Here is a 25,832-nt window from a genome sequence, read left to right on the forward strand (position 1 = left end):
TATTGCTGACTTACAATTCAAATAAAGACTAAGTATTGCTTCATTTTATGCCTCACTGACACCATATAACTGTAGCGTATTGAATAACTTCTCTCTTGGCACCTTGCCGTATGACTTTTCCAGATTTACAAAACTTAGATACAGATCTTTGTTATAAAGTGAAGATCTGATCCTGACAGCCTCTATTTGGCCTGAATCCAGCTTGTTCTTCACAAAGCTTTTCTTCTACAATTCTTCTCAACTGTTTCTCAAATATACTTGCATAAATCTTACCAGGAACACTCAGTAGGGAAATACCTCTGTAATTCTCACATTCAGTTTTATTTCCCTTTTTATATATGGGTACTATGAGAGCTCTACTCCAATCATCGGAAATTTGTCCCTCTGTCCAGGACTCTGAACTATGCAGAGCAGCCACTCTAAGACTTTTATACCACTATACTTCAGCATTTCTGAATATCATCTACTCCTGTTGCTTCCCACATTTCATGCCTTTGATGGCTTTTTCTACTTCAAGTATGGATATGAATTCCTGACTATATGCCTGTTGAGTGTTTTTACAACTGTGCTATCAATGCTTGCTTCATTTAGCAATTTTTCGAAGCAATTACTCCATACTTCAAGGATATCTTTTTTTTCTCCTGTTTTCATGTCATCTTTATCATCTCAAATCCTTTTACAGCACTCTATCCTCCATTTCTAAGCTTCTTCATCAATCTCCAGAATATTTTGCCACCTTCTTGATATTTATTTCCTATGTTCTTGCCAAAGTCCCATGACTTTTGTTTTACAGAGTGTTTAGCTTTCTTACATTTGTCTCTGTATTCTCTAAGAGCACAAGTGGACTTATTTGCCAGGAACTTTTGATATGCTTTCTTCTTTTCCTTCACTGTCTCTTTAACTTCCTGTGTCCACCATGGAGTTCTGATTTTTCTATCCTTGCAGACAACCTCACCACATGCCTCTCTGGCTGAATCAATCAGGGTTTTCTTCAAGGCTTACCACTGAATCTCCAAGGTTCGGTTGCTGTTCTCAAACTCTCATTTTTTCTTCGATAATCTTTGTGTATTTTAGTCTACAGTTCATATCTGAAAGCTGATCCACTTTTATTCGCTTTAGAACTTTCTTACATGTTATTCTTTTCAATATGAAATTCAATTTTATCCTGCTCAAGACTAAATAGTGATCACTTCCAATTTCAAATCCACTGTACAGTCTCGTGTCCTGCCCAGGGAGAAACCATTACTATCAACAATAACATAGTCAATGAGACTTTTCTTATTCCTTGCCTCTTCTCTCCATGTGAATTTGTGCACATTTTTATCTTGGAACATGGTGTTAGCAATAACCAGTCCATGTCCTGAGCAGAAATCCAACAGATATTTGCCATTATTATTAGCTTTGCTCTTCTCTCCAGATTTTCCCAAAATATTTTTGTATGTCTCACAGTCATTTCCTACTCTGCTATTTAGATCCCCAACAAGGATCAACTTTTCCTTTTTCATTGTGTCAGTTGCTTTCTCTAAAGCCTCAAAAATTTCCTTCACTTCTACCTTAGTAGAGCCTTCTGTGGGACCATAGGCACAAATAAGTCTCATTGTCCAGTTCCCCATTCTGATATTTGCCCACATCACTCTACTTGAGACTGCCTGCCATTCAAGAATAGCCTCGTATTTTGTGTTGAATACCATGGCTACTCCTTTTCCTTGATTGTCATTGGCTGAATATAACAATTTGTATTTATTCTCAGAAAGATCATACCAATTTTTCTCTTTTTTGTTTCAGTCACCCATATTATGTCGATCTGGTACTTACCTAATTCCTCAGTTAGCTCCATATCTTTGCCATTCAGGCTTCTTATGTTGATAAGTACCGATCTTTAACTCTGGTGATATTGAGTTGGGATGTCTTTCGGATTTGTTCCAGTAGCTGACTTTTCGCTATTCGCTCTGGTTCCCTGGAAAAAACAACGGGGGACCGTGTTTAACGGGAGCGACACTCCAGCCTGCATGAAATTTTGCCATGCCATCATTTTGTATTTTGGTTGACGCCAATAAGAATATAATTTGGTCGGCTAAATCCCAAATTGCTAGCCCATCCTGATCTGTTCAGTATCCAGGTAGATACCCAACAGGGTGCACCACGAGAAGGTAAAGATTGGACTTTAGGTCAGAAGCCCTGGTCAGTTCTCCGCATTCCTTTAAAGGCTATGTAGAGGTCTCCTCTCAGTTATACAGCTTTGACCCTTAAGCACCTCGTTTTCTTTCTTGAATATATTTATTCTTATTAAAAGTGCAAATAGTCCATTCCTCCCTCACATTTTTGAATTACTGTATTTCAACCTCATCTCTATATTTCAGCTAACCATGTGATAATAAATGTAATTTTTTAAAACAGACTTTCTCTGAATGGGAAGAAAAGATATATTGTGAAGAAATGTGAGATAACACCTTGAAGTTATCTTGAGTTGTATATATCTATGTGTTCAGTGGCATAAGTATAAAAAGATGCGGGAGCAAAGAGCAATTTATATAAAAAAATAAATTCCTTTGCAAGATATTTGATAACTGAATAACTTTTTTGGGACTGAATTGTATAAAAAACATGTTTCTTACTCGTAAAACTAAATTTAAATGAAAGTCATTAAAAACCTATAACATATTGTATACTATGCATAATTTAAAAAGAAAAAAATAATATGGATATTATTTCTGGGAAAACTCCCATGTTACTCCTCTTAACAAACTATTACATTTACGGCTATTTTGCCTGCTTCTGTTCAGGAGTGCCCATGTTTAAATGTCATTGGCTTTTTACTCATGGATTCTTAGGGCATTGTAGATGTATATTTACCAATAAATATATGTAGCATAAAGGAAGAGAAATATACCTTTTTCTGGGTGCTGTGGCTTTTCTTCTTTCAGCAATGTCCAAACTACTGTGTGTGTGGGGGGATTAGGCAATGTGGGAGAATTAAAATGGAAATGGAAAAAACCTGGGTTTTTTTGAATAATATATAAGGGATGGGCGGAGCATTTTTTATATTTATATAGGGTGGGAAAGGGTGAAAGGTAAATTTATTGGCAACCAATGACGTCTGAACAGAGGCACTCCTAAACAGAAGCAGGCAAAATAGCCGTAAATGTAATAAAAAATAATATTATTATAAATGGAATAGTTTAAATACAACTACCTTTTCTTCTTTATTTTCAGATAACCCAACTGGAAAACTTTTAACATCATCTTTTGTTTCAACTTTAATGTCAAGTCCAGGCTGGCAATTTCCACTTAATGCAGCTGATGGTTGAGAAGCAGTAGGAGTTGGAGGAGGTTGAAGTGTTTGGGCAGTTGGCAGTGCTAGCATCTGTTGCTGCTGGCGACTAGAAGAATACATACTAAATTATAGAATTTTAAGGAGAAAACCAATTTTACAGATTACACAGAAAAAATAATGATTAAAGCCATTTAAGCATGCATGCACAAAATTAAAACAAGTATGTCTCCTCAGATCTTGCACCAGTTTCTCCTAAATTCTAGAGAGGTCAACAACAGCCAACTTCATGTGCAGAAGCACTTAACTCTTCAATGATAATATATATTCTGGATATGTGCCATAGAAAATTTTGGAATTTTACACCCTAGTCTTTAACATCATAGAATACTGGATCTAGTTTGGCACAGACATTTTGTAGCATTCTTATCATTAGATGGACTCTTTTCTGCCTTTTGTAATCAGCTAAATTTCCATCGAACATACATATGATAGGCGAATTTCATCATCATCATTGTGAGACCACCATCCTACTAATAAACAGGAATAATGAAGTGGCCTGAAAATCTTTTCCATGTTTAGTCTTTGGGAATGAGTATCTAGATTATATAATCAATAGCTCACTCACATTATTAAAATATCACAGATGAATGCACATTACTAGATCAACAGACTAAGTCAGTGAAAAAAAAAAACTTTCAGATATAGAGTAGTATCAATTACTGACCTTTAATTAAAAAAAACACTTTTTAAGTGATGTGAAGAATTAAAGAATAATCTACATCCCCCCCCCACACACACACACACACTACCGTCTGGAAATTGATGTAGATTTTAGATGAGGAGTCATTTTCTCTATTTTAAATTAGGCAAACATTCATTAGGGTGCTATTATTGCTTGAATGTGCTACAATAATAAAGTATTATGAAAATTTCAAATGGAGAAACTGCAATAAATTTGTATTGTCAAATAAGGGAGGGCATTAGCATCATCCTCAGAAGCATGGCACATGTGTTGTCCAGGTAAGTATTCATTTTTAGTAAATATTGTGATATTGCTCATCATTAATGATGGTATTTTCTTTATTTTTGATGGTATTGTTAAGTGTGCTCGTTTAACTGACTATTATTAGGCAATATTGTTCCAAAAGCATTTTATGTTCATCGCACTGAAGCGTACAAGAAAAATGGTGGTCAAGACTTCAAATATTCAATAATAGCAATATGTGGGGTTTAGTGCAATGTATTGTATTTAGCATATTCATTGGCAAAATGTGAGTTGTGTCAAAAGTGGGAGAATGAAGTAACTGATATTAAAGATGTAAGACAGGACTATGAAATTTTGTAGAAAATGTAGTGGAAGCAGTAAAAACGATAGTGTAGGAAATACAAATGAGAGTATGACGGTAGTGGATGAGAGTAATAATGTGGATGAAGTGATAATTCAGAGCGAAATTGCATAATTACACTTCTTCAGGATAAAACGTCAGCTGGAGCAACTAGAGAAACAATTGGCTATGGTACAGTAGGAGGGAGAGCCATACCTGGAATAAATGAGCACAAAAATGACTGAACAGCTGGTTTCCCAGGTAACAAATCTAAATGTGCTGGTAATGTCCTTATGCAAGAAAATATATATGCATTTCAACATTAACAAAAAAAAAAAAAGCCAGAAGTATCAGAAATAAAAGAGAAGAGTTTATAGCATTAGTCAGTTCAACTTGGCCAAAAATTATAGGCATCAACAAGACCTGATTGATGAAGAATGGTGTAGTTACAGGAATAGAATTTAAGGTATACTGTATTTAGAAAAGGGAATAGGAAAGGAGGAGGAGGAGGAATATTATTTATGATAGCTAAACAACTTCAACCAATAAAAACAGAAGTGAAAGAGAATTGCAGATCTGAGGGAGATTGTTCATTTGAGGCTGTCTGGTGTGAGATAGAGGCCAGTTGGACAAAATATATTCTTGGATGCTGCTACACACCTGGAAATCCAAAGGAAGATCTGGATGCCATACATGGCATATTAGCACGAGTACAGGCAGAGTAATTTTCATGGAAGACTTCAATTATGTGGATATAGATTGGAAGAAAAGAGCACATGGCAAGATAAAAATGAAATTTATAGTTATTAATGGATAATTACCTGAAATTGCACATGATGGAGGGGACTAGGGTTTTGAGAGTATTGGATCTGGTAATAGTTCTCTATAACCACAGTAACAACTCTTCTTCTGATCAGGAAAAGTGATCTGTCTGTTCTACAGGAAGGTTGCTCAACATGTGGAATTTTCAATCAAGAAAGGATTTATGAAAGCTAGCGATTATGACAAACTTAGGTGGCAGCTTGGAACAGTGCCAGGGCATAAGAACTCACAAAAAATGAATGTCAATGATGCATGGAAGGTGATCAGGAAGTTGGAGAGAGGCGGTATCAGACTGCATACTCAGGGTCAGGAGGATAAACTGAATAGGAATTAAGTGGATGAGTGGCAATATAAAGCAGGAGCTGGAAAAAGAGAGAGAGAGAGAAAGCATTGCAGAAGGAATATAAACAAAACAGTGATCAGCATGCTTATGAGCAATACAAAGCACAGGCAAGAAAGATAACCAGTATGATAAGGAAGTATAAATCAGATTATTAAAGAAAATTAGCTAAGCAGGCCAAAGTAAATCCAAAAGAATTTTTTTGCTGTCTATATACAGCAATCAAGAGAAATAATGATTGTGGAAGGACAACTTTACAGTGCAGATGGTAGGGAAATGACAAAAGCAGAAGAAATAGCTGACTTACTAAGTGATCACATTTGCAAAAGTGTATCATCTAGGTGGAGACTTTGCAACTAATCTGAGATATGAGCTAGAAGAAACGGAGGTACTCAACATATTAAAAAATATTGATGCGAATACAGCAGTGGGACAGGATGGTATATCAACTTCTGTGCTACAAGAATGAGCAAGAACTGGCAGTACCTCTGCTGAAGCTGTTTAATGCAAGTCTCAGCCTGGCAAGGTTCCAAGGAAGTGGAAAGAGGCCAAGATAGTTTTCTGGAATGGTGGTTAAAATACTGGAAAGTTGGTTAAAGGTAAAATTTAAGAATGGATGGATAGGAATGCGATACTTGATAGTGGACAGCACAGTTATGTAAAAGGTTGGTCCTGCCTTAGTAATTTATTCACATAATAAAGTAATAGCAGAACTGGATAAAAACCACTACAATACTGCTGCACTTTGCAAAATCATGATAGAATACTGTATAGAAAACTATTACATAAGTTGGAGCAAATAGGAATGGGCATGAGGCTGGCAGCATGCGTAGCGAGATGGCTGACAGAGAGAGAGAGAGAGAGAGAGAGAGAGAGAGAGAGAATGGTGTATGGTTGAGTGGAAGCAACATAATTAAGGGTAACTAGTGGAGTGTCCCAGATGTCTGTTCGAGGACCACTACTCTGTATATTAATGATATAAGGAATGATCTGGGGAGAGGGAGAGATATTCAGTTGTTTGCCGATGATACAAAACTTGGAAGGGCAATAACTGATATAAGTGATGTAGATAACCTACAGAATGATTTAAATATATTGGTAGCATGGGCAAAGGACAATAGTTGTCAATTTTATGTTGCAAAGTGCAAGTACTCTTTGGAATGAAAAGATTACATTCTTTGTATCATATTGATGATACTGGATAACAGGAAATTGACAAGGTGAGAGATCTGGGAATGACAGTGGATAAAGATTGAAAGCTCAGTCAATATTGCAAAAGTAAGCAAAAAAAAAAAAAAAGATTACTTGGATGTTGAAGAACACACTGACAAGTAAAAATAGAGAGGTTATTATCCATCTTTGTAAGGCTATGATTCAGCCACATCTTGACCACCATGAGCAGATTTGGTCACCTGGATTTGTTAGAGGTGAGGAAGTGGTGGAGAAGAATCAGAAAACGAGTGACAAGCTGGTGACATGTTTATGGAATGCTCCCTGTAAGGATAAGTTGAAGTGGTGTGGGAGTTGAAACATTTAGTTGATATGCAGAGGAGAGGGAACATGATAGAAACTTTTAAGTCATTAGAAGGATTCCATAAGATTCACACAAAACAAATTTTTCAATACAATTGGAGTGGGAGAGAACAATGGGGTCACTCCTGGAAGTTGCAGTTCATAAGTTTGTACAGACTGGTTCTTTGCTTGGAGAGTGGTGAATGAATGGCATGAATTGCCAGAGGTAGTTGTGAGTACCCAATGGTGAAGTTAAATAAGAGGTATGCCGATGAGTCTTCACTCCACTGGGATACCTATATAATAATAATATACAATAAGCAATTTAAAATGAAAGAAGAAGTTTATAAAATTTATCTCTTCTTCCCCCAAAAAAATCCTGATTAAGGAAAACATTAAAATCAATTAGTAATTTCAAAGCAGAAAGCACATTATCAACACTAAGAGGAGTATTTTAAGTCTATTTTTTTTTTTTTTGTTTTGTGATATTTTTGTTTTGATGAATGTGTTTTTAATGTTATCTAGTTATTTTACTAGCAAATTAGTAAAATACAATGGAGAAGCTAAAAAAAGTAAAGACGATGTTTAAATAAAACAACAAATATGAAGTCAATCATTTTATTTAACAGATATCAGGTTACAAGACAATATCAAAAACCTACTGTCATATCAAAAACTTATACACTTACAATTTCAGCATCAAAACTGGAAGTTGCAGTTTAGCTATGGTTTTGAACTTTAATGCAAATACTTCTAGCATCCTCATTAGCAAGTCACGTCCCTAAAGACAATTTTAATTATTAAATTCTCTAATTAAATGAAATTAAATTCTCATATTTATGTTTCCATTAATATTTTACTATATCAAAAGCAATTAAAACCTTTAATTGTTGAGAAGAATTATTCAAGAAGACCAGTTATTAATTAATTGCTTTAAGTTTATTACACAGTCCAACACAATTTTTGCTGACTTTTATATGAGACTTGTTTTTTACTAATTTGGGTGCGCTGATTTCAAATATCAAACCCATTTTTCTCTATCACGTCAGGTTTTTCCTCTATGGCATTTTCTTTTTGCTAATTTGAAAGTTTTTTTTATAGTTTTAAGGAGGCAGTACTATTTAGAGGATCAAAAAAATCGATTTTTTAATATTATTTTCTGAAAGTATGTACTTTTAAAAATATCTGTTCCTAACTTCTTATCAAGAAATTCGAGAAATTCCCGAAGATATAGCCTATTATTCAAAGCGGTGCACAGATCAGAATCGGAGTGCTCCCCGCTCTCGCTTGTTAGTAAACGAATAAATGAGAAATTCTTGGAAAATTTATCAAGATGACTGTATAGGAAATGAAGCTTTATGCTCATGTTGCAACCTAGGTGCTGGAAATTTTCAGGCATTGTTTCCACTAGATCATTGTAATTGCACGCTTTTTTGTTTCCAAGAAAATTATTCTCAACCATCATAAATGAATCCAGGCCTCTTTCTCAATTTTGTTCATAGAGTTAATGATCGGTTATCGGCCTCTCTCTCGCATTCAAAGCGCCAGTACATGCCGTTGCAGGTTCTTACGCATTTATTCGTTTACTAAAAAGCGAGAGCCGCGAGCACTCTGATTCTGATCTGCGCACTGCTTTGAATAACTATATCTTTGGGAATTTTTTGAATTTCTTGATAAAAAGTTAGGAAGAGATTTTTAAAAGTACATACTTTCAGAAAATAATATTAAAAAATCGATTTTTTTGATCCTCTAAATAGTACTGCCTCCTTAAAACTATCAAAAACTTACAAATTAGCAAAAAGAAAATGCCATAGAGGAAAAACCTGACGTGATAGAGAAAAATGGGTTTGATATTTGAAATCAGCGCATCCAAATTAGTAAAAAACAAGTGTCAGATCATAATCAGCAGAAAAAAATTTTTTTTTTCTGTTAGCCACTGTTATTCAATAAACTTGGAAAGTAATTAGTTCAACAGGGTAAGCTACAAGCAATGTCACAGCTCAAATAATTTCTACCTTTGCTAGATTTTAAAAAACCCATCAAATCTCCTGGTGCCTTAACTCCAGAGAATATCTCAAAAGCAGATATTATGTGAGAAAGATTATGTCATCTTCCAAGAGATACTGCAGACCTTATCTACATTGAACCTTCAGCTTTGCTACTCAGAGCTAAATTACTACAAGAAATATTCCTAAATCAGAATTAAGGACTCTCAATGAATTATGATGGAACAAAAAAATTATAGTCGAAGTTTATAAACAAAATGCAACAGTGGTGATCAACACAAATGAATGCATAAGAAGATTGCAATATCCACACAGTCTGGGATCTCACATTACATACACACATAATAAACCAAGTGACTTAATTAAAAAGTTACTCAATTGGCCAGAAAAATTTTTTAAAACTCTGTAACATCAAAACATCCTTTAGTCCTGAGAATTTATGGAGCACCAAAAATCCACAAACCAGATATTCCATTACCTGTTGTAGATGGAAGAGATTCCACAACCTCAAAGTCAGTAATATAATCTGTCAAGCCTGGTTAGCCTCAATACACGGGAAAGACAGTATCACGTGTCAATAATAGCTCACATTTTATTGAAAGAGTAAATGATTTAAATATAGAACTTGGATGTCCTAGCTAGTTTAGATGTTGTTGGCCTGTTCACCTAAGTCCCTAGAGGAATGACAGGGAAGGCCTTCAAATTTGCTTTCTTCCAGACAAAGTTGAGGCTATTCAAACATTCATAGAAAATATGTTATGTTTCAGAATAAATATAGTGACCAATCAGAAGGAATCTCTATGAGTTCATCACCAACGCTAGCAAATCGCTATATGGAAAATGCCAAAAAGAAAGCTAATATCTATAAAAATAAATAAATAAAAACTTGGTTGCATTTATATTGATGACATTTTCATTATTTGGTTGGGAACACCAGAAAACTTGATTTAAAGATTATCATTATTCTCATCAAAACAACTGCAACGTTCCTTTTGAGTAAGTTATCAACTTCCTTATGGAAAATTAGCCTTCTTGTAATTCTCCTCTCCTTTATCTCATCTTGTGTACTAACACCCACCACTGTTCACTAGAAAGCTATCTTCACAGACTGTTACATACAACAAAATTCATCTCATCATCCATCTAAAAAATGGGCATCATCAATTACCTGTTTGACAGAGCACATGCTATCTGCTCCAACCCCGAGGATCTCAGATTAGAACTAGACGTATCACACTACAGAATGTGTCTTCAGCTCTAAGAAGAGTCAATGAATCTGTGTCAATTAAAAGACAGTTCCTAAGAACCCTCCATACATTATGGGCATATCTGAAGCAATTTCAAAGATCCATAAAAGATATAATTCAATACTCATTTTTTTTCTGTTAATAAAAATCACTTCCTGGCCCTCTCCACAAAGGAGGTTAGTGTCCAAAAAAAATTTCATATGCTTTTTTAGCTCAAGAAACATGCATTACCTTTCCCATGCAAAGTTACTTAGCACAAATCTGAAAACTACTCAATCTCAAGTTTGAAATGCACCAAATTTCTCGCCATGTCGTCCAAGAAGGTAATTTGGCTAAGCAATAAACCCTCTCCCATTGCCTCACAGCAGCAACTGTTCTCAGAGACAGCACATTACTGCTCTCTCTCTTTTTTTTTTTTTTTTTAACAGATATTTCAGTATTGTTTCACCGAACTGGCAGCAATCATTACTCCCAGTTTTGCTAAACCCACAATAACAAGCAAAAACCTCCAACAAAATTTAAAAAACTTAAAAAAAATTTACAAAGTTTCTTCCATATTCACTTCAACATTTGCAGTATAAACAACCTAAATTTTGTGTACCATCACCTGCAGACCTTAAAACTTGATCTTCTGTTGTTGATCTCTGCCACAAAAGTCTGTTCGTTTGGTACTTTATGGTACAAGGATGGCTGTGGTCATATTGCACCAGTAAATGGACAACTAAAGCACTCTCAATGTGCAATATATAGCCTATTGCATTCAAGTCATCTCCATCTTCCCTGCAGTACAGCCTGTTTCCATAAACAAGGTTCAGGCAAACTTCCCCCTCTATTCCCACATGCAATGACACTGTTATCCTCAATGACATATCAATCATACTGTAAGGCATAGTTTCTTAACCAGGGGTGTGAGAAAGCATTCAACTGGAAAATATTCCAGCATATATTGGAATATTTTAATCACATTTGCTTTTTCCACGTGAGGAAAGAAGTTATGCAAACTAAATTATATTTAAGATATATAATCTTTCAACCCATACAAAATTATTCTAATTCACCGAGAACCATTAAATGTAAGTTATACATATTTTTTATTTGTTACATTTTGAGAAATTAAAATGCCACTATATTCAAAAGATATCCCCGAATGTACTACCACTCACAAACTCACGCGTGTGCCCAAGCCGGCACAGATGCTTGCTGCACATACACTCACCACTGTCACGAGAAAAGTCATTTTGTTGTGTACAAACATCAACAAAGTGGATCAAGTGACAAACTAACGCTATTTTTTTTTGTTTTACCGGTAGTAATCAGTAAGTAAAGAACAAATGATTAAATTTTTTCTCTCAAATTTTGAAAAGTTTAGTAAAAGCTAAAATTAATTTTTGTTTACATGTTATTTTATAAATTTTCTTAAGGAAACATGGCCAAATGCGTAGTTAAATAATATGTAAATATTAATTTATTATTTGTAGTAAACCTTGCCATGTCAAAAAAATAAATAAATAAATGACTCCAATGGAAAAACGATTATGTTGCTTACAGATTTATTTGTGCAAAAGAGAAAGATGGAACTCAAAAACCACAATGCATTTTATGCTGCAAAATATTTTCTATCTCCAATCTTAAACCGTCAAATTGTTAGAACGTTTCAACAATCATCATCACCACTATACTGATTGTTAGGACATTTCAACAATCAGTATAGTGGTAAATCTGCAGGACATACATTTAACATCTTAAAGTCTAAGAAGGCATGATTCAATAGCAGCGGTAACATTACAAAATTTGACTCTGTAGTAGTTCAGAAGCCATTACTAGAAGCGTAAAGGGGAAAAACCCTCATACAAGAGCTGAAAAATTGGTGAAATCAACATTGGAAATTGTATTAGGTTCTGAAGCAGAAGAAAATTCATCAGATTCCATTATCAAATGACGTGATTCGATAATGCATTCAAGACATCAGTCAGGATATTTTACTGCAAGCAATATGAAATATTAAAACCAGTCCTCTGAAAGTGTGTATTCAATTGGACGAGTCAACTGATGTTGATAATTACAGTCAGTTATTAGTATTTGTGCAATATAAAGGGTGTCCCAAAATTCACGCAAGATTTAGCGCGATTTGTGCGGTAAAGTGTTGCCAACGAGAAAAAAAAGACAGCATGACAGCTGACAGTTCAGGGTTATTAAAAATGGAGCGCTACATGAAAGAACAACGCATTTTCATTGTTGAGCAATATTTCTAAAATAATGAAGGTTTGGCAGCTACAGTTCGCAATTTTCATACAAAATATGGTCGGAATAGTGATTTAACTTCAACTGTGAAAAGATTAATTAAAAAATTCAAGGAAACTGGATCAATTAGTGATCTTATACGCTCTGGCCGTCCTTCAACAAGTCATTCAACAGAAAACACCGAAGCAGTTCGTGAGAGAGTGTTGCTGAGAATCCAGGAACATCAATTCGGCACTGTGGTCTTGAATTGGACATTTCGAGAAGCTCTCTACAGCGTATTCTCAAGAAAGATTTGCATCTTTATGCTTACAAAGTTCAATTGACTCAAGAACTGAAGCCCACACACACAGCGAAGAGAGTTCGTTGAATGGATTATGGAACAACAAATGGATGCTTATTTTTCGAACAAAATCATCTTCAGCGATGAGGCTCATATTCATCTTGATGCCTTCATTAATCGACAAAATTGTCGCATTTGGAATTCAGAAAATCCACGAGTGATTGTTGAGAAACAAAATGCATCCACAACGTGTCACTGTTTGATGTGGATTTTGGACTGGAGGCATCGTCAGTCCATTCTTCTTCGAAAATGCAGCTGGTAAGGCAATAACAGTTAATGGTGCTCGCTATCGTGACATGATAATCCAGTTTTTTGTGCCTAAATTGCAAGATATGGAAGTGGAACAAATGTGGTTTCAACAAGACAGTGCCACATGCCATACAGCCCGAGAAACAATTCAATTACTGCACGAGTCATTTCCTGGTCTTGTAATTTTCCGTTTTGGTGATCAGAATTGGCAGCCCAGATCATGCGACTTAACACTGTTGGACTTTTTTCTTTGGGGTTTTTGAAGTCCAAGGTTTATGCCAACAAGCCCATGACCACCCACACCTTGAAGGAGGAAATTGAGCGCTATATCAATGAAATTCAGCCACATTTATGCAAAACAGTCATGGAAAATTTCGACAAAAGAGTGCGTATGTGCCTGCAAAGCTGTGGAGGCCATTTACCCGATATGCTATTCCATGCATAACCCTATACTGTATACTTTATGAATCAATAAGAAATTACAATTTTTAATTAAAAACCTGTGTTTTCTATCAAAATTACTTCTTGCGTGAATTTTGGGACACCCTGTATAAAGGAAAAGGAAATTTTGGAAGAATTTTTATTTTGTGATCAAATGGAACTGACGGCAAAAAGAATATGTTTTTAAACGCATTAAAAACTTTTTCTTGAAACATCAAATACCAATGGATATGATTAGCTCAATATGTACTGATGGTGCACCTGTGATGTTAGGCAAAAATTCAGTTTTTTTTTTGTTTTTTTTTCCCCTATATCAAAAAAGAAGTACTGCAAGTTACAATAACACATTGCATGTTGCACTGCCATGCACTTGCATCAAAAACTTTGCCAGAGAACTTAAAAATATATTTAGGTACATCGGTAAACATAGTAAATGGTATTTGAGGACAGGTGCTTAATCATTATATCTTTAATTCTTTTTGCAAAGAAATCAGTGCTAACCATAGTATGCTTCTTTATCACACTGACATAAGATCTCTCCAAGGAACGTATGCTTAGCAGGGTTTTTGAAATGCGCGAGGAGATTATTCAGTTTCTTACTAACCAGCATTGTAATTTAGTTCAAGACTTTGAAAGAAGAGATGCAGTAATTCGATTGGCCTACTTAGCAGATATTTTTGCTCACCTAAATGAATTAAATATATCAATGCAAAGGTATGGTAAGAACATAATAGCATCTAGTGAAAAATTATTTGCTTTTATTGAAAAACTAAAAATTTGGATATGTCGAGTTGAAAATGGTAATTTTGCAAACTTTTACTTGCTTGATGAAATTGTTCTGGAAAATGAAAAAGTCACAACTTTACCTGAAATTGTAATACATTTGCAACAATTGATTGATTCTTTTCACGGATATTTTTCCACGGGAGATATTGGCAAAAAGGAGAGGTAGATACTGGATCCATTTCTTTTTCATCTTAATTCTATAAACGACGGTAATTTAATAAAAGATGATCTTATTGAAATGTGAGCCAGTGCATATATTCAAATGGAATTTGAAAAATTGGATTTAGAACAATTCTAGTGTACTCAGAACCATTTCCACAACTGGCAAAGGCAGCATTGCAGACACTTCTACCATTTGTTACCACCTATCTTTGAGAAATAGGATTTTCATCACTTTTGCACATAAAAACAAAAACCCGAAATCGCTTAAATGCAAGTGATATGCGCATAGCCCTTTTGAAAAAGGAACCTAGCTTTCAAAATATTACTATGAAAAAGCAACAATACATATATTTATATGTATTTTTCAATAAATTGTTTTGCAATAAATTTTGTTTTCTAACAAATAAAAAACACATTTTTCAAGGGGGGTGCTAGAATGCAAATTGAAGTTTACTGGAGTGCAGGCCAGTAAAAAAGTTAAGAACCAATGATGTATGGGGGGGGCCAGACCCCCTCATCAATTCGAGGGTACAGCAGTAAAAAACAGTTCCACAAGCTAGCAGCTGGTGACTACAACAGGGAACCAAACAAGTTCGTAACAAATCTGGAGGCTTCTCGATCAGCTAACATCAAATCCTGTAACCATTTATTTTGCCAGTTTCTGACTGGAGAGAAACCAACTACAGTGGCTGGGGGGAACTGTCAAGGCCATGTATGGACAAGAGACTGGGTTCTTTCTGTGTAGGCAGTTTGTTTGAGAGTCTGTTGCCTCTCACCACATGCCCCATTTCCTTATCTCTTCTTCACCATATACAATGAATCACAATCCAAAGAAATAGAGAAGATGGATTCTTAAGTCTCCTCCACATCCATACTTCAAATGAATCAATTTGCTTTCTGTCTTTCTTCTTAATAATCCAGTTTTCACATCCATACATCACTACTGGAAATACCATTGTTTTGATAATTCTAACTTTTGTGGCCTTACTCACACCTCTATCTTTCATAATTTTTGTCAGGTTTAACATAGTCCCCCCATCTCCCATGACTATCCTTTTATTTTCATCTTCACATTTACCATCATCTCTGATTCTGGTCCCCATAAAATCAAAACTTTCAATGACATTTTACTGAAGATCCCAAAAATTATGTCAAAAAATGGGCCAAAAAATCATTAAAAAATAACAAAATGACACAAAAAACATCATCAACATTAATTCTTACCAAAAAAAAAAAAAGTTTTTGCATCCACTTCAACATCCATGGCCCAAACAACAATATAAACGATGTGTACCACCATCTGCTGCTGTTGTTATGAGCTATCCAGTTATTTTCAACTCTTGGTGATCCTGTGAACAAAAGCTCTCCATCCCACTCGGCCTCTTGTCCTTTCTTTCAGCAATTTTAAGTTCAAGTTGGAAAGCTCCTTTATGTTGTCCATCTAACTCTTTTATGGTCTTCCTCTTCTTCTCATTCTCTCAATCTTCCCCAACATAATAACCGTCTTTTCCAATGATTCATCAGATTTCATAATATGACCAAAGTACATCAACTTCTGTTTAGGAATCATCTACTCCAAGGAGCATTCTGTCGTTATATTCTCTAAAACCTTATTAATTATTCTTGCAGTCCATGGGATTCTTAAGTCTCCTCCACATCCATAATTCAAATTAATCAATTTTCTTTCTGTCTTTCTCCTTAATAATCCAGCTTTCACATCCATATATCAACTACTACTGGAAATACCACTGTTTTGATAATTCTAACTTTTGAATTATCAAAACAGTGGTATTTGTGGCCTTACACCTCTCATAATTTTTGTCAGGTTTAACATAGTTCCCCCCCCAACCCATGACTATCCTTCTTTTAATTTCATCTTCACATTTACCATCATCTCTGATTCTGGACCCCATAAAATCAAAACTTTCAATGATTTATATTTTATCTCCCTCTATTATAAATTTATTTAAATTGCCAGAAGCCGTCACTTTTATTTTGCTGATGTTTAAATTAAGTCCGATTTGTTACTTTCTATCTTAACAAATGGAATCAATTGCTCCAGATCTTCTTTAGTTTCTGCTATGAGGGCTGTATCAATCTACATATCAATTATTTATTTTTTTGCCTCTTTATCTAAATGAGCCATTCTCATAATATATTTACTATAAATATTAAAAAGGTAGGACTGTTGCTGGCCTGTGGGACCGTTTTACTGCTATACCCTTGAAGTTAACAAGAATGATGAAGCTGGATCAAAGCCTTTTGGAAGTTCAACTTCTGAGAGAATTAATCTCAGAAGTATTTTGCTAAGATTTTTGACAGAATACAGCATGGAAGACTGTTGTATAAACTGGACAATATGGGATTGGATTATAAACTATTAGCATGAATAAGAGGGCGGCCGACTGTCAGATGTCAAAAAGTCATATATGGGAGGTGTGAATTTGCAAGATTTGAGGTAACCAGTGGTATGCCTCAAGGATCAGTCCTTGGTCCATCGTTATTCAATCTGTACATTAATGACATTTGGAAAGGATTTGACATGCAACATACAGCTATTTGCTGATGACGCAAAGATAGGTAAAGTAATGAAGGGTGCTGAGTATCTCTTCTTACATTTGGATCTGTTATGAAATTTGACATCATTGGAATGCAAAGCATTTATTTATTTATTTTATTATTTATTTATTATATTTCACAGGAAGATCTGGATGTTGTGGTCTCTCCTGATTCAATTTAAGAGAATAAAGTGACCTGATGATTCGGTAAATTTAAACATGTTATGAAATAACTCTGAAGACTCTCACTGGGGGATTCGAGAAATCTCACCTCCTTCCCCTGCCTTAAGTACATTTTTTTTTTAATATTAATCCTTTCTACTAAAGATTATAAACCTATGGTACATTTAAGTACCAGTATCCGACAGAATAATTCTAATCAGAATGCACCCACTACAGATTCAAGTGAAGATGAGGTAGAAGAATTTTACAGCAGCTTGTAACAAGTAATATACAGTACTGATAAAACAGATTTTCTCTTGATATTAGGTGATCAGAATGCAAAAGTGGGTGAAAAAGAAGAACGAGGCATGAATGGAAAATTTGGTTTAGGACTGAGGAATGAAGCAGGAGAAAAGATGTTGGAGTTTTGTGTTGAGAACAGTTGCTTTATTGCAAATACTTGCTTCCAATAACATAAAAGAAGATTATAAACATTGACTTCACCTAATGGAGAATACAGAAATCAGATGGATATTGTTGCCAGCTGCCAGTGAGAAGAGTGCTATCCAAGCATCAAAACCACTACCTGGTGCAGACTCTGGAACAGATCATGAATTATTTATAACTATAGTTAAATTGAAATTAAGGGCTAAGAAGAAACAAAAGGACAGTATCAGATTTGATTTAAATCCTATAAATGAAGCATTTAAAGTAGAAGTCAGAAAGAAATTAAAAAGTTTGGAGAAGGGAGAAAGAGAATTAGAACTGTGGGAAGAAACAAAAATGTACAGTCATAGAAGCAGCAAAGAAGACTAAATAAAACTTGTAAATGATAGAAAGATTGTAAATGGTTGTCAGAAGCTATTCAAACAGCAGAGGAAAGAAGAAAAATGAAACATCAGAGAAACAAAGGGTTAGACAAAAGGTGCAAGGAAATTGAAGAAAGCGATATTATGGGTTCCTGTGTGGTGGCTGGGGAATAAGAATAATCACAGTGTAGCCCATGCATGTCATACGAGGCAACTAAAAGGAGTACCCAGTGCCTCAGGTTAGAGCTGAGTCACACTCTCTCTCTCTCTCTCTCTGGGAGTCATAAATATGGAGGCCTAGTCCTCCAGGCTGGGAGTTGGGCATGGGGCTGATGATCCCACACTGAAAAAAAAAACAATTTGCATTGAAAAGAAATAACTGCTGGATGGACTAAATGGCAAATGTCTTAAGGATTTGAAAATTGGATCATAAAACGTACTTTCTCTTAACCAATCTGGAGCTTTAAAAATGCTGCTGGAGCAATTGGATAAATACAGGATACTTGTTACCGGACTGATCATTTACAAAAAACGCGATGGACAGGAGAGGGAATTATGGAAAAGAAAAATCATATTGCAAACATGATGATAAAACATCTTATCATGGACTTCAAAGCACACTCACCTCAAATGTGTAGGTCACAAATTAAAGAACAGTTTTTTTTTAACTACAATTTTATCTGTGTAAATGCTCAACTGAAGAAAAGTATGATGCTGAAAAAGAGTTGTTTTATAATGAATTAGATAAGATCTATGGGGGAATGTCCAAAGAGGGATGTAAAATTATTATAGGTGATTTAAATGACAAGATAGACAAAGAGGATACGCACAGGCCAACCATTAGGAAACATAGTTTACATAATGAGGCTAATGATAACAGCACTAGATTGATCAACTTTGCTTCTTCAAGAAATATGGTTATTGGTAGTACAATGTTTAATCATTGTATTTAAGATATTCATAAAATGACCTGGAAGACTCCTGATGGAGACACCTTTAACCAGACTGATCATTTTTTAATAGACACAAGACACCTATCCAGTTTGATGAATGTTAGGACCTACAGAGGAGCAAATATTGATTCTGCTTACTATTTGATTATATCAAATATTAGAAGCAAAATCTCTAATGCAAAGAAGATATATCGATCCCATGTTAGAAACTTTAATAAGGAAAGATTGAAAGAATTAGAAGTTAAAGCCAAATATGGTGAAAGAATCAGTGAAAGCATGTCTGGTTTAACCTAGTGAGAGTGATAATGAAGCTTGGGATGTTCTTAGGGATGCCATAGTTACAACAGCAGACATAGTATTAGGAAAAGTCATTAGAGTTAAGTATAACCATTGGTTTGATGCAAAATGTGAACGTGCAACTGTATTAAAAAATGAGGCATATAAACAAATGCAGCAAAGGAAGCACACTCTTAAAGCTGTGGAGGAATATTGTTTGGCTAGAAAAGAAGAAAAAAGAGTGCATAAGAACAGAAAGAAGAAATACTATGAGGATGAACTTAAGGAACATCTCAGAAGTATGAATGAAAGATCTTTCTATCAAAAGTTAAATAGTAGTCTAAAAGATTTCTAGCCTAGAATAACGTTATGTAGGGATAAGGAGGATATAATTTTGAGTGGAAATAAAATGATACTAGAAAGATGTGCAGAGCATTTCGATGAACTGTTGAATTCAAATATATCTAGTCAATTAGATGATATGGAGGAGAGCCAAGATCTAGAAACAGTTGAACCAGTACCAACAGATGCAGAAGTGGAGGCAGCTATTAAAAAACTTAAGAACAATAAGGCCCCAGGAATGGATAGAATACAAGCAGATTTAATTAAAAGTGCAGGTACAGAATACTTCAAAACAGCTGTGTCAACTTATCAACAAAATCTGGATTAATGAAACAATTTCAGACAAATGGAATCTGAGCATCATATGCCCCATCCATAAGAAAGGTGATGTAATGATATGTTGTAACTATAGAGGAATTAATTTATGTACAATTTATAAAATTTTCTCTAACATTCTATTTAAGAGACTACTTTATCCCTATGTAGACAATGTTATTGGTGATTATCAGTGTGGATTCCGTCAAAATCTACAAATGATCAGATTTTTAATATATGCCAATTACTTGAAAAATGTAATGAATTTGGAATTGAAACACACCACCTTTTAATAGATTTTAGAGCCGGATATGATAGCACAGATAGATCTAACTTATTTATTGCAATGGAGGAACTACAGATTCCACAAAAACTTATTGCTTTAGTTAAAGCTACAATGAGAAATACTCATTGTCAGATCAAAATTCAAAACATATTGTCTGATCCAATATATATATATATAAAAAATTATGTTTGACAAGGAAATGGCTTAGCTTGCTTACCGTTTAACATAGCACTAGAAAAGGTTTTCAGAGATGCTGGCATTAATTCAAGGGGAACTATTTTCTACAAGTCAGTACAAATTATGGCATATGCAGATGATAATGATATTATAGGAAGGACATGAAAAGCAATGGAAGAAACTTTCTTCAGTTTAGAAAAGGCAGCAAAGAAGATGAATGTACAGAATAACCAAGAAAAAACAAAGTATATGCCAGTAACTAGAAAGATTTGTGATAATAATTCTTCTCAATTTGAAATTACACAGTTTAATATACTTGGGATCAGAAGTTAATTGTAAAAATGATATCAGTACCGAATTTCAGAGATGTATTCTTTCTGCAAAAAGATGCTTTGTGGACTTAGGAAACAGCTTAAGTCACATCTGATCTCAAGAAAAACAAAAGATAATGAGGTAAAAAGCACTTGTAAGACCAGTGTTAACTTAAACCTCCGAAAACTGGGTATTATCAATTGCAGATGAAAGACTGCTAGGTCTGTTTGAAAGAAGAGTTCTCAGATATATATTTGGAACAGTACAAGAGAATGGTGTGTGGAGAGAAAGATATAACCATGAACTATATAGATTATTTAATGAGACAGATATTATTAAGTATATAAAAATAAATAGATTAAGTTGGACTGGACACATTATACGTATGGATAGTAACAGAATAGTTAAGATGTTTAATGCTATGCCAGAAGGAAAATGAAAAATTGGAAGGCCTAAATTAAGATGAGAAGATGGAGTGATACAAGATATTAAGGTTTTAGGAGTCAAAAACAGTCTGGCACTGAATACGGAAGGCTGGCAGAAGTTTCTGAAGAGGGGCAAGGCCCAAGTAGGACTGTTGAGCCAAAGTTGATGATTATTATGGGTAGAACAAGAGATCTGCTTAGATATTAAGTTATATGCAAATAGAAAAATATCACAAGAACAGGCAGACTTTAGGAGAGGGAGAAACTAGAGGCCTAATAGCAAACATGAGATGAATTATGGAAAGCACAAGAGAATTTCTGAAGAAAGTATTCATCTGTGTTTTGATTATAAGAACACATTATACGCATGGACAGTAATAGAATAGTTAAGAAGATGTTTAATGCTGAGCCAGAAGGAAAATGAAAAATTGGAAGACCTAAATTAAAATGAGAAGATGGAGTGATACAAGATATTAAGGTTTTAGGAGTCAAAAACTGGAAGAGTCTGGCACTGAATACGGAAGGCTGGCAGAAGTTTCTGAAGAGGGCCAAGGCACAAGTAGGACTGTCGAGCCAAAATTCCACTGGCACATCACCAGCTCCTCGAGCTGATGATGTGTCAGTGGAATTATTGAGAGCAGCTGGGGATGAAGTAGTCAATATATTAACTGAAATTTGTCAACTGGTTTGTAAGAAAATATACTGCCTAGAGATTGGGAAACATCAGTATTCATCCCAAAAAAAAAAAAAAAAAAAAAATCCCAGAGATTGTGAGAATCGCAATCTCTGGGATTTCATCGCTTCAATTTCACATGAAAGTAAAGTTTTGCTGAAAGTGATCCAATAAAGGTTGGAGATATATGCAAATAGAAAAATACCACAGGAACAGGCAGACTTCAGGAGAGGTAGAGAAACTAGAGGCCTAATAGCAAACATGAGATGAATTATGGAAAGTACAAGAGAATTTCTGAAGTATTCATCTGTGTTTTGATTATAAGAATGCTTCTGATTGCATGGATTACAACAGACTATGGATTGTAATGAGATCAATGGGAATACCTGAACATCTAATTCTCTTGATAAGAGAGAGCTGCATGACAACCAAGAAGCTGTTCGAGTGGAAAAAGGGGTGCGGTGAGATCGTAAACTGTCACCTACCTTTTTTTTAAACTCCTAAACAGAAGCAGGCAAAATAGCCGTAAATATAATAGTTTGTTAAGAGGAGTAACATGGGAGTTTTCCCAGAAATAATATCCATAATTTTTTTTAATTTTTATTAAAAAATATATATTTTTTTAAATACCACTATTTACAGTCATCTAAATCAAAATTACTATTCTTATCAGAACCCCAACTGGCAACTTCAACAACCACTGTCCACCTTAACTGTCGAAACTACATATTCACAGTTCTTTCCACCACCACAATGGAAGCACTTATGCATTCATCAGAGACAGCAAAATCTCAAATTCACCCCCCCCCCCCCACTTCTGTTTGATTTGCTTTGTTTCAAAATTTCCCTACCAAACCAGTCTGCCTTTCTCATATGCTCTGTCACTCTCCAAACTCCATTAACCATTCTGACCTCTTCAACTATCTCTAAAGCTCAACTTTCTACAGTTCATATACCTTACTAGTGAGGTCATCCTTCTTGGAGATTTAAACATCCACAACTCAAATTGGTTTCCTTTCTCCAGTTTCACTGATCAAGTAGGCTGGGATGCTGATGCTGTAACCATTACATTCTATTCCCATGCATACATCATCATCTTATTGACACCAATTATTTGTGGGTTGACTATATCAAGGCCACATCCCTGCATTCTTATTCTAATACTCTTTGCATTAGTGTATAAGCACGATAGCTTTTCCCATTGTTCCTCTTTCCATCTCTCAATTCTTTACCTCATCATTCAAAAATAATTCAACTCTGTTGGTCCTATTGAGTCCATCCCTGCTATCTTGTCTTCCTTTGTCCCTTAAGAGGATGGTCTGAAAAGTTCTTGGCCTAACAATGAAAAAACAAATTTATAATTTAAAAATTATTTTTATTTTAAAACATAACCTCCCTTAAGACTAATACATTCAATCCAGCAATGTTCCAATGCCATTATCCCATCCCTGTAGTGGTTCTCAGTAAGATCTGCAAAATACCCCCTCTATAGCTGCAATAACCTCTTGATTCGAAGAAAAACGTTGACCAGCATGGAAGAATTTTAGTTTTGGAAAGAGATAGAAGTCAGAGGGAGCCAAATCTGGGGGAATAGGGTAGATGTTCCAACAATTCATAGTGCAGATCCCTTAATTTTCCATAGAAGTCAGAGGGAGCCAAATCTGGGGGAATACGGTAGATGTTCCAACAATTCATAGTGCAGATCCCTTAATTTTCCCATTGCCAAAATACCTTTGTGAGCAGGTGCATTGTCCTGATGAGAATGATTTTTTTTCTTCTGCAACCGGGTCTTTTCTCACAAAAATTTTTGTCTATTCTGGTTAAAAGATCAGAATAATATTCCCCAGTTATTGTTTACCATTTTCACGATAATTAATAAACAAAATGCCTTTACCATCCCAAAACACCAATGCCATGACCTTTCCTGCTGATGGAGTCTTCTTTGGCGCTGAACAACCGGCTTCTACTGTTTTGACTGCTGTTTGGATTCTGGTGTGTAATTATGAATCCAAGTCTCATCCATAGTAATAAATTATGCACAAAATCGGTTTTATTCTTGTTAAAATGCTCTAAGCATTGTTCAGAGATTTTCATGCGAGTGCATTTTTGATCTGCTGTAAACAAGTGCAGCACCCATCTTGCACAAAGCTTTTTCATTTGCAATTCTTCATACAAAATATTATATCCTGCATGTTCTTTTGAAATGCCTACAGTCTCAGCAATTTCACGCACTTTGACTTGACGGTCATCCAATACCATATTGTGCACTTGATCAATGATTTCTGGTGTTGTTACACCTTTTGGACGTCCTTCACGGTGATCATCTTTAAGGCTGGTACAGCCACATTTAAACTACCCATTTCTTAAATGTTGAAAACGAAGCAGAAGAGTGCGCATAAATTTTTATGAACTTCGAATAAATTTCTTTTGGTGTTAAACCTTCTTTTACAAAGAATTTTAAAACCACACGATACTCAATTTCATCCATTTCAAGGGATACAGACTTTTGCTTCACAGCTGTATAAAACAAACTACTTGATAGAATGACTTGCAATTTCACATGGATGCTTTGACAGTTGTACCAACTGAGAAAAAAAAAATCTTGCCGATAGTGTTGTCATCAATGGTCGAGGCCGAGAACTTTTCAGACCGCCCTCATATTTCACACCCTACCTGGTATCTTAAACTCACAGTTCCCACCATCTAATTTTCATTTCCCTGACTGGCCATACACTCAAACTGCAGCTAACAGCTCTATGTAAAAGAATCATCGCCAAATTCAAATCAGACTTTGAAAGGGCAAATGCTACAAACTCGCATCCTGTCCAAATGGCAGTTGAACCCTCTGGTCTCTTGCCAAGGCCAGTGGGTGCAACTTTTGCCTATCTAGGTTTCCACCACTCTCATCATGAGAGTGGTGATGTGATCCTTTCACCTAAAGAAAAGGCATACTCTTCTCTTCCAATTCCTGCACTGACAACCTCGACAAAGTTCCCTCCCCTCCAACAAGAACTGCGATCTCTCCATGTGACGGATAGTTTTCTGCCAGAAGAAATCGGAAGAGTCCTCAATAACCTGAACACAAAGTATCTAGTCCTGATGGTATTCCACCTATTGTGTTTTACAACTTGAGCCCAGAATTAAAACCTATCCTGTATTGCCTCTTCAACCTATCCTATTCAACTGGAATCTACTCTACAACATGGAAACAGGCCCACATCCAGCCTATTGCAAAGAAAGATGATAAAGGTCAATCAAAAAAATCTACTGTCCAATTTTCATTTTCACTTCAGTTCTCTCTAAAATTATGGAAAAGGTCAAAGGACCAAGTACAAGTCTTGTACAACCTAGAACCATACCAACTAATCAGAGACCAGCAATATGGATTCCACTACACACAGTCTGCAGCTGATCTTCTAGCTTTCATCATCCACCTCTGGACTTAAGCCATGGGAAAAATTCATTGAATTCACATGGTTGCCCTCAACATTTCCAAGGCATTTGATCAGGTTTGGTACAGGGGCCTACTTACTAAACTGCCATCCTATGGTGTGCCTTCCATATTCTGCATCTGGATTGTCAACCCACTGGTCGCTCACTAAATCACAGTGGACAGTTCTCTCTCCTGAGATCTCCGAAGAATGAAACCCTGGAGTGTTCCTGGAATGCAGGAGCACTCCAGGGTTACATTCCTGCATCCATTTTCTTCCTCTTGTATATAAATGATTGTTCTCACAGACTTCCAAACCTATGCCAATGACAGTACACTCTACTCCTCATTACACAAACTTTATAGTGC

The 25,832-nt window shown here is 35.4% G+C and overlaps 1 protein-coding gene across 1 annotated transcript in view; it reads right to left on the minus strand.

The window, feature by feature from the left end:
- Positions 1 to 25,832, minus strand: part of Nipped-A (Transcription-associated protein Nipped-A) — a 936,100-nt gene that overhangs the window by 740,041 nt on the left and 170,227 nt on the right. The window contains exons 12-13 of the mRNA XM_090393977.1: positions 7,963 to 8,054; positions 3,194 to 3,380 (exon numbers count right to left, since the gene is read on the minus strand). Coding sequence (XP_090250103.1) covers positions 3,194 to 3,380; positions 7,963 to 8,054 — 279 coding nt within the window. The remainder of the gene's footprint in view (positions 1 to 3,193; positions 3,381 to 7,962; positions 8,055 to 25,832) is intronic.

This window comes from Typopeltis vanoorti, chromosome 6, assembly GCF_054136105.1.
Source record: "Typopeltis vanoorti isolate ZY-2024b chromosome 6, IOZ_Tvanoo_1.0, whole genome shotgun sequence".
In the NCBI taxonomy this organism is placed as follows: domain Eukaryota; kingdom Metazoa; phylum Arthropoda; class Arachnida; order Uropygi; family Thelyphonidae; genus Typopeltis; species Typopeltis vanoorti.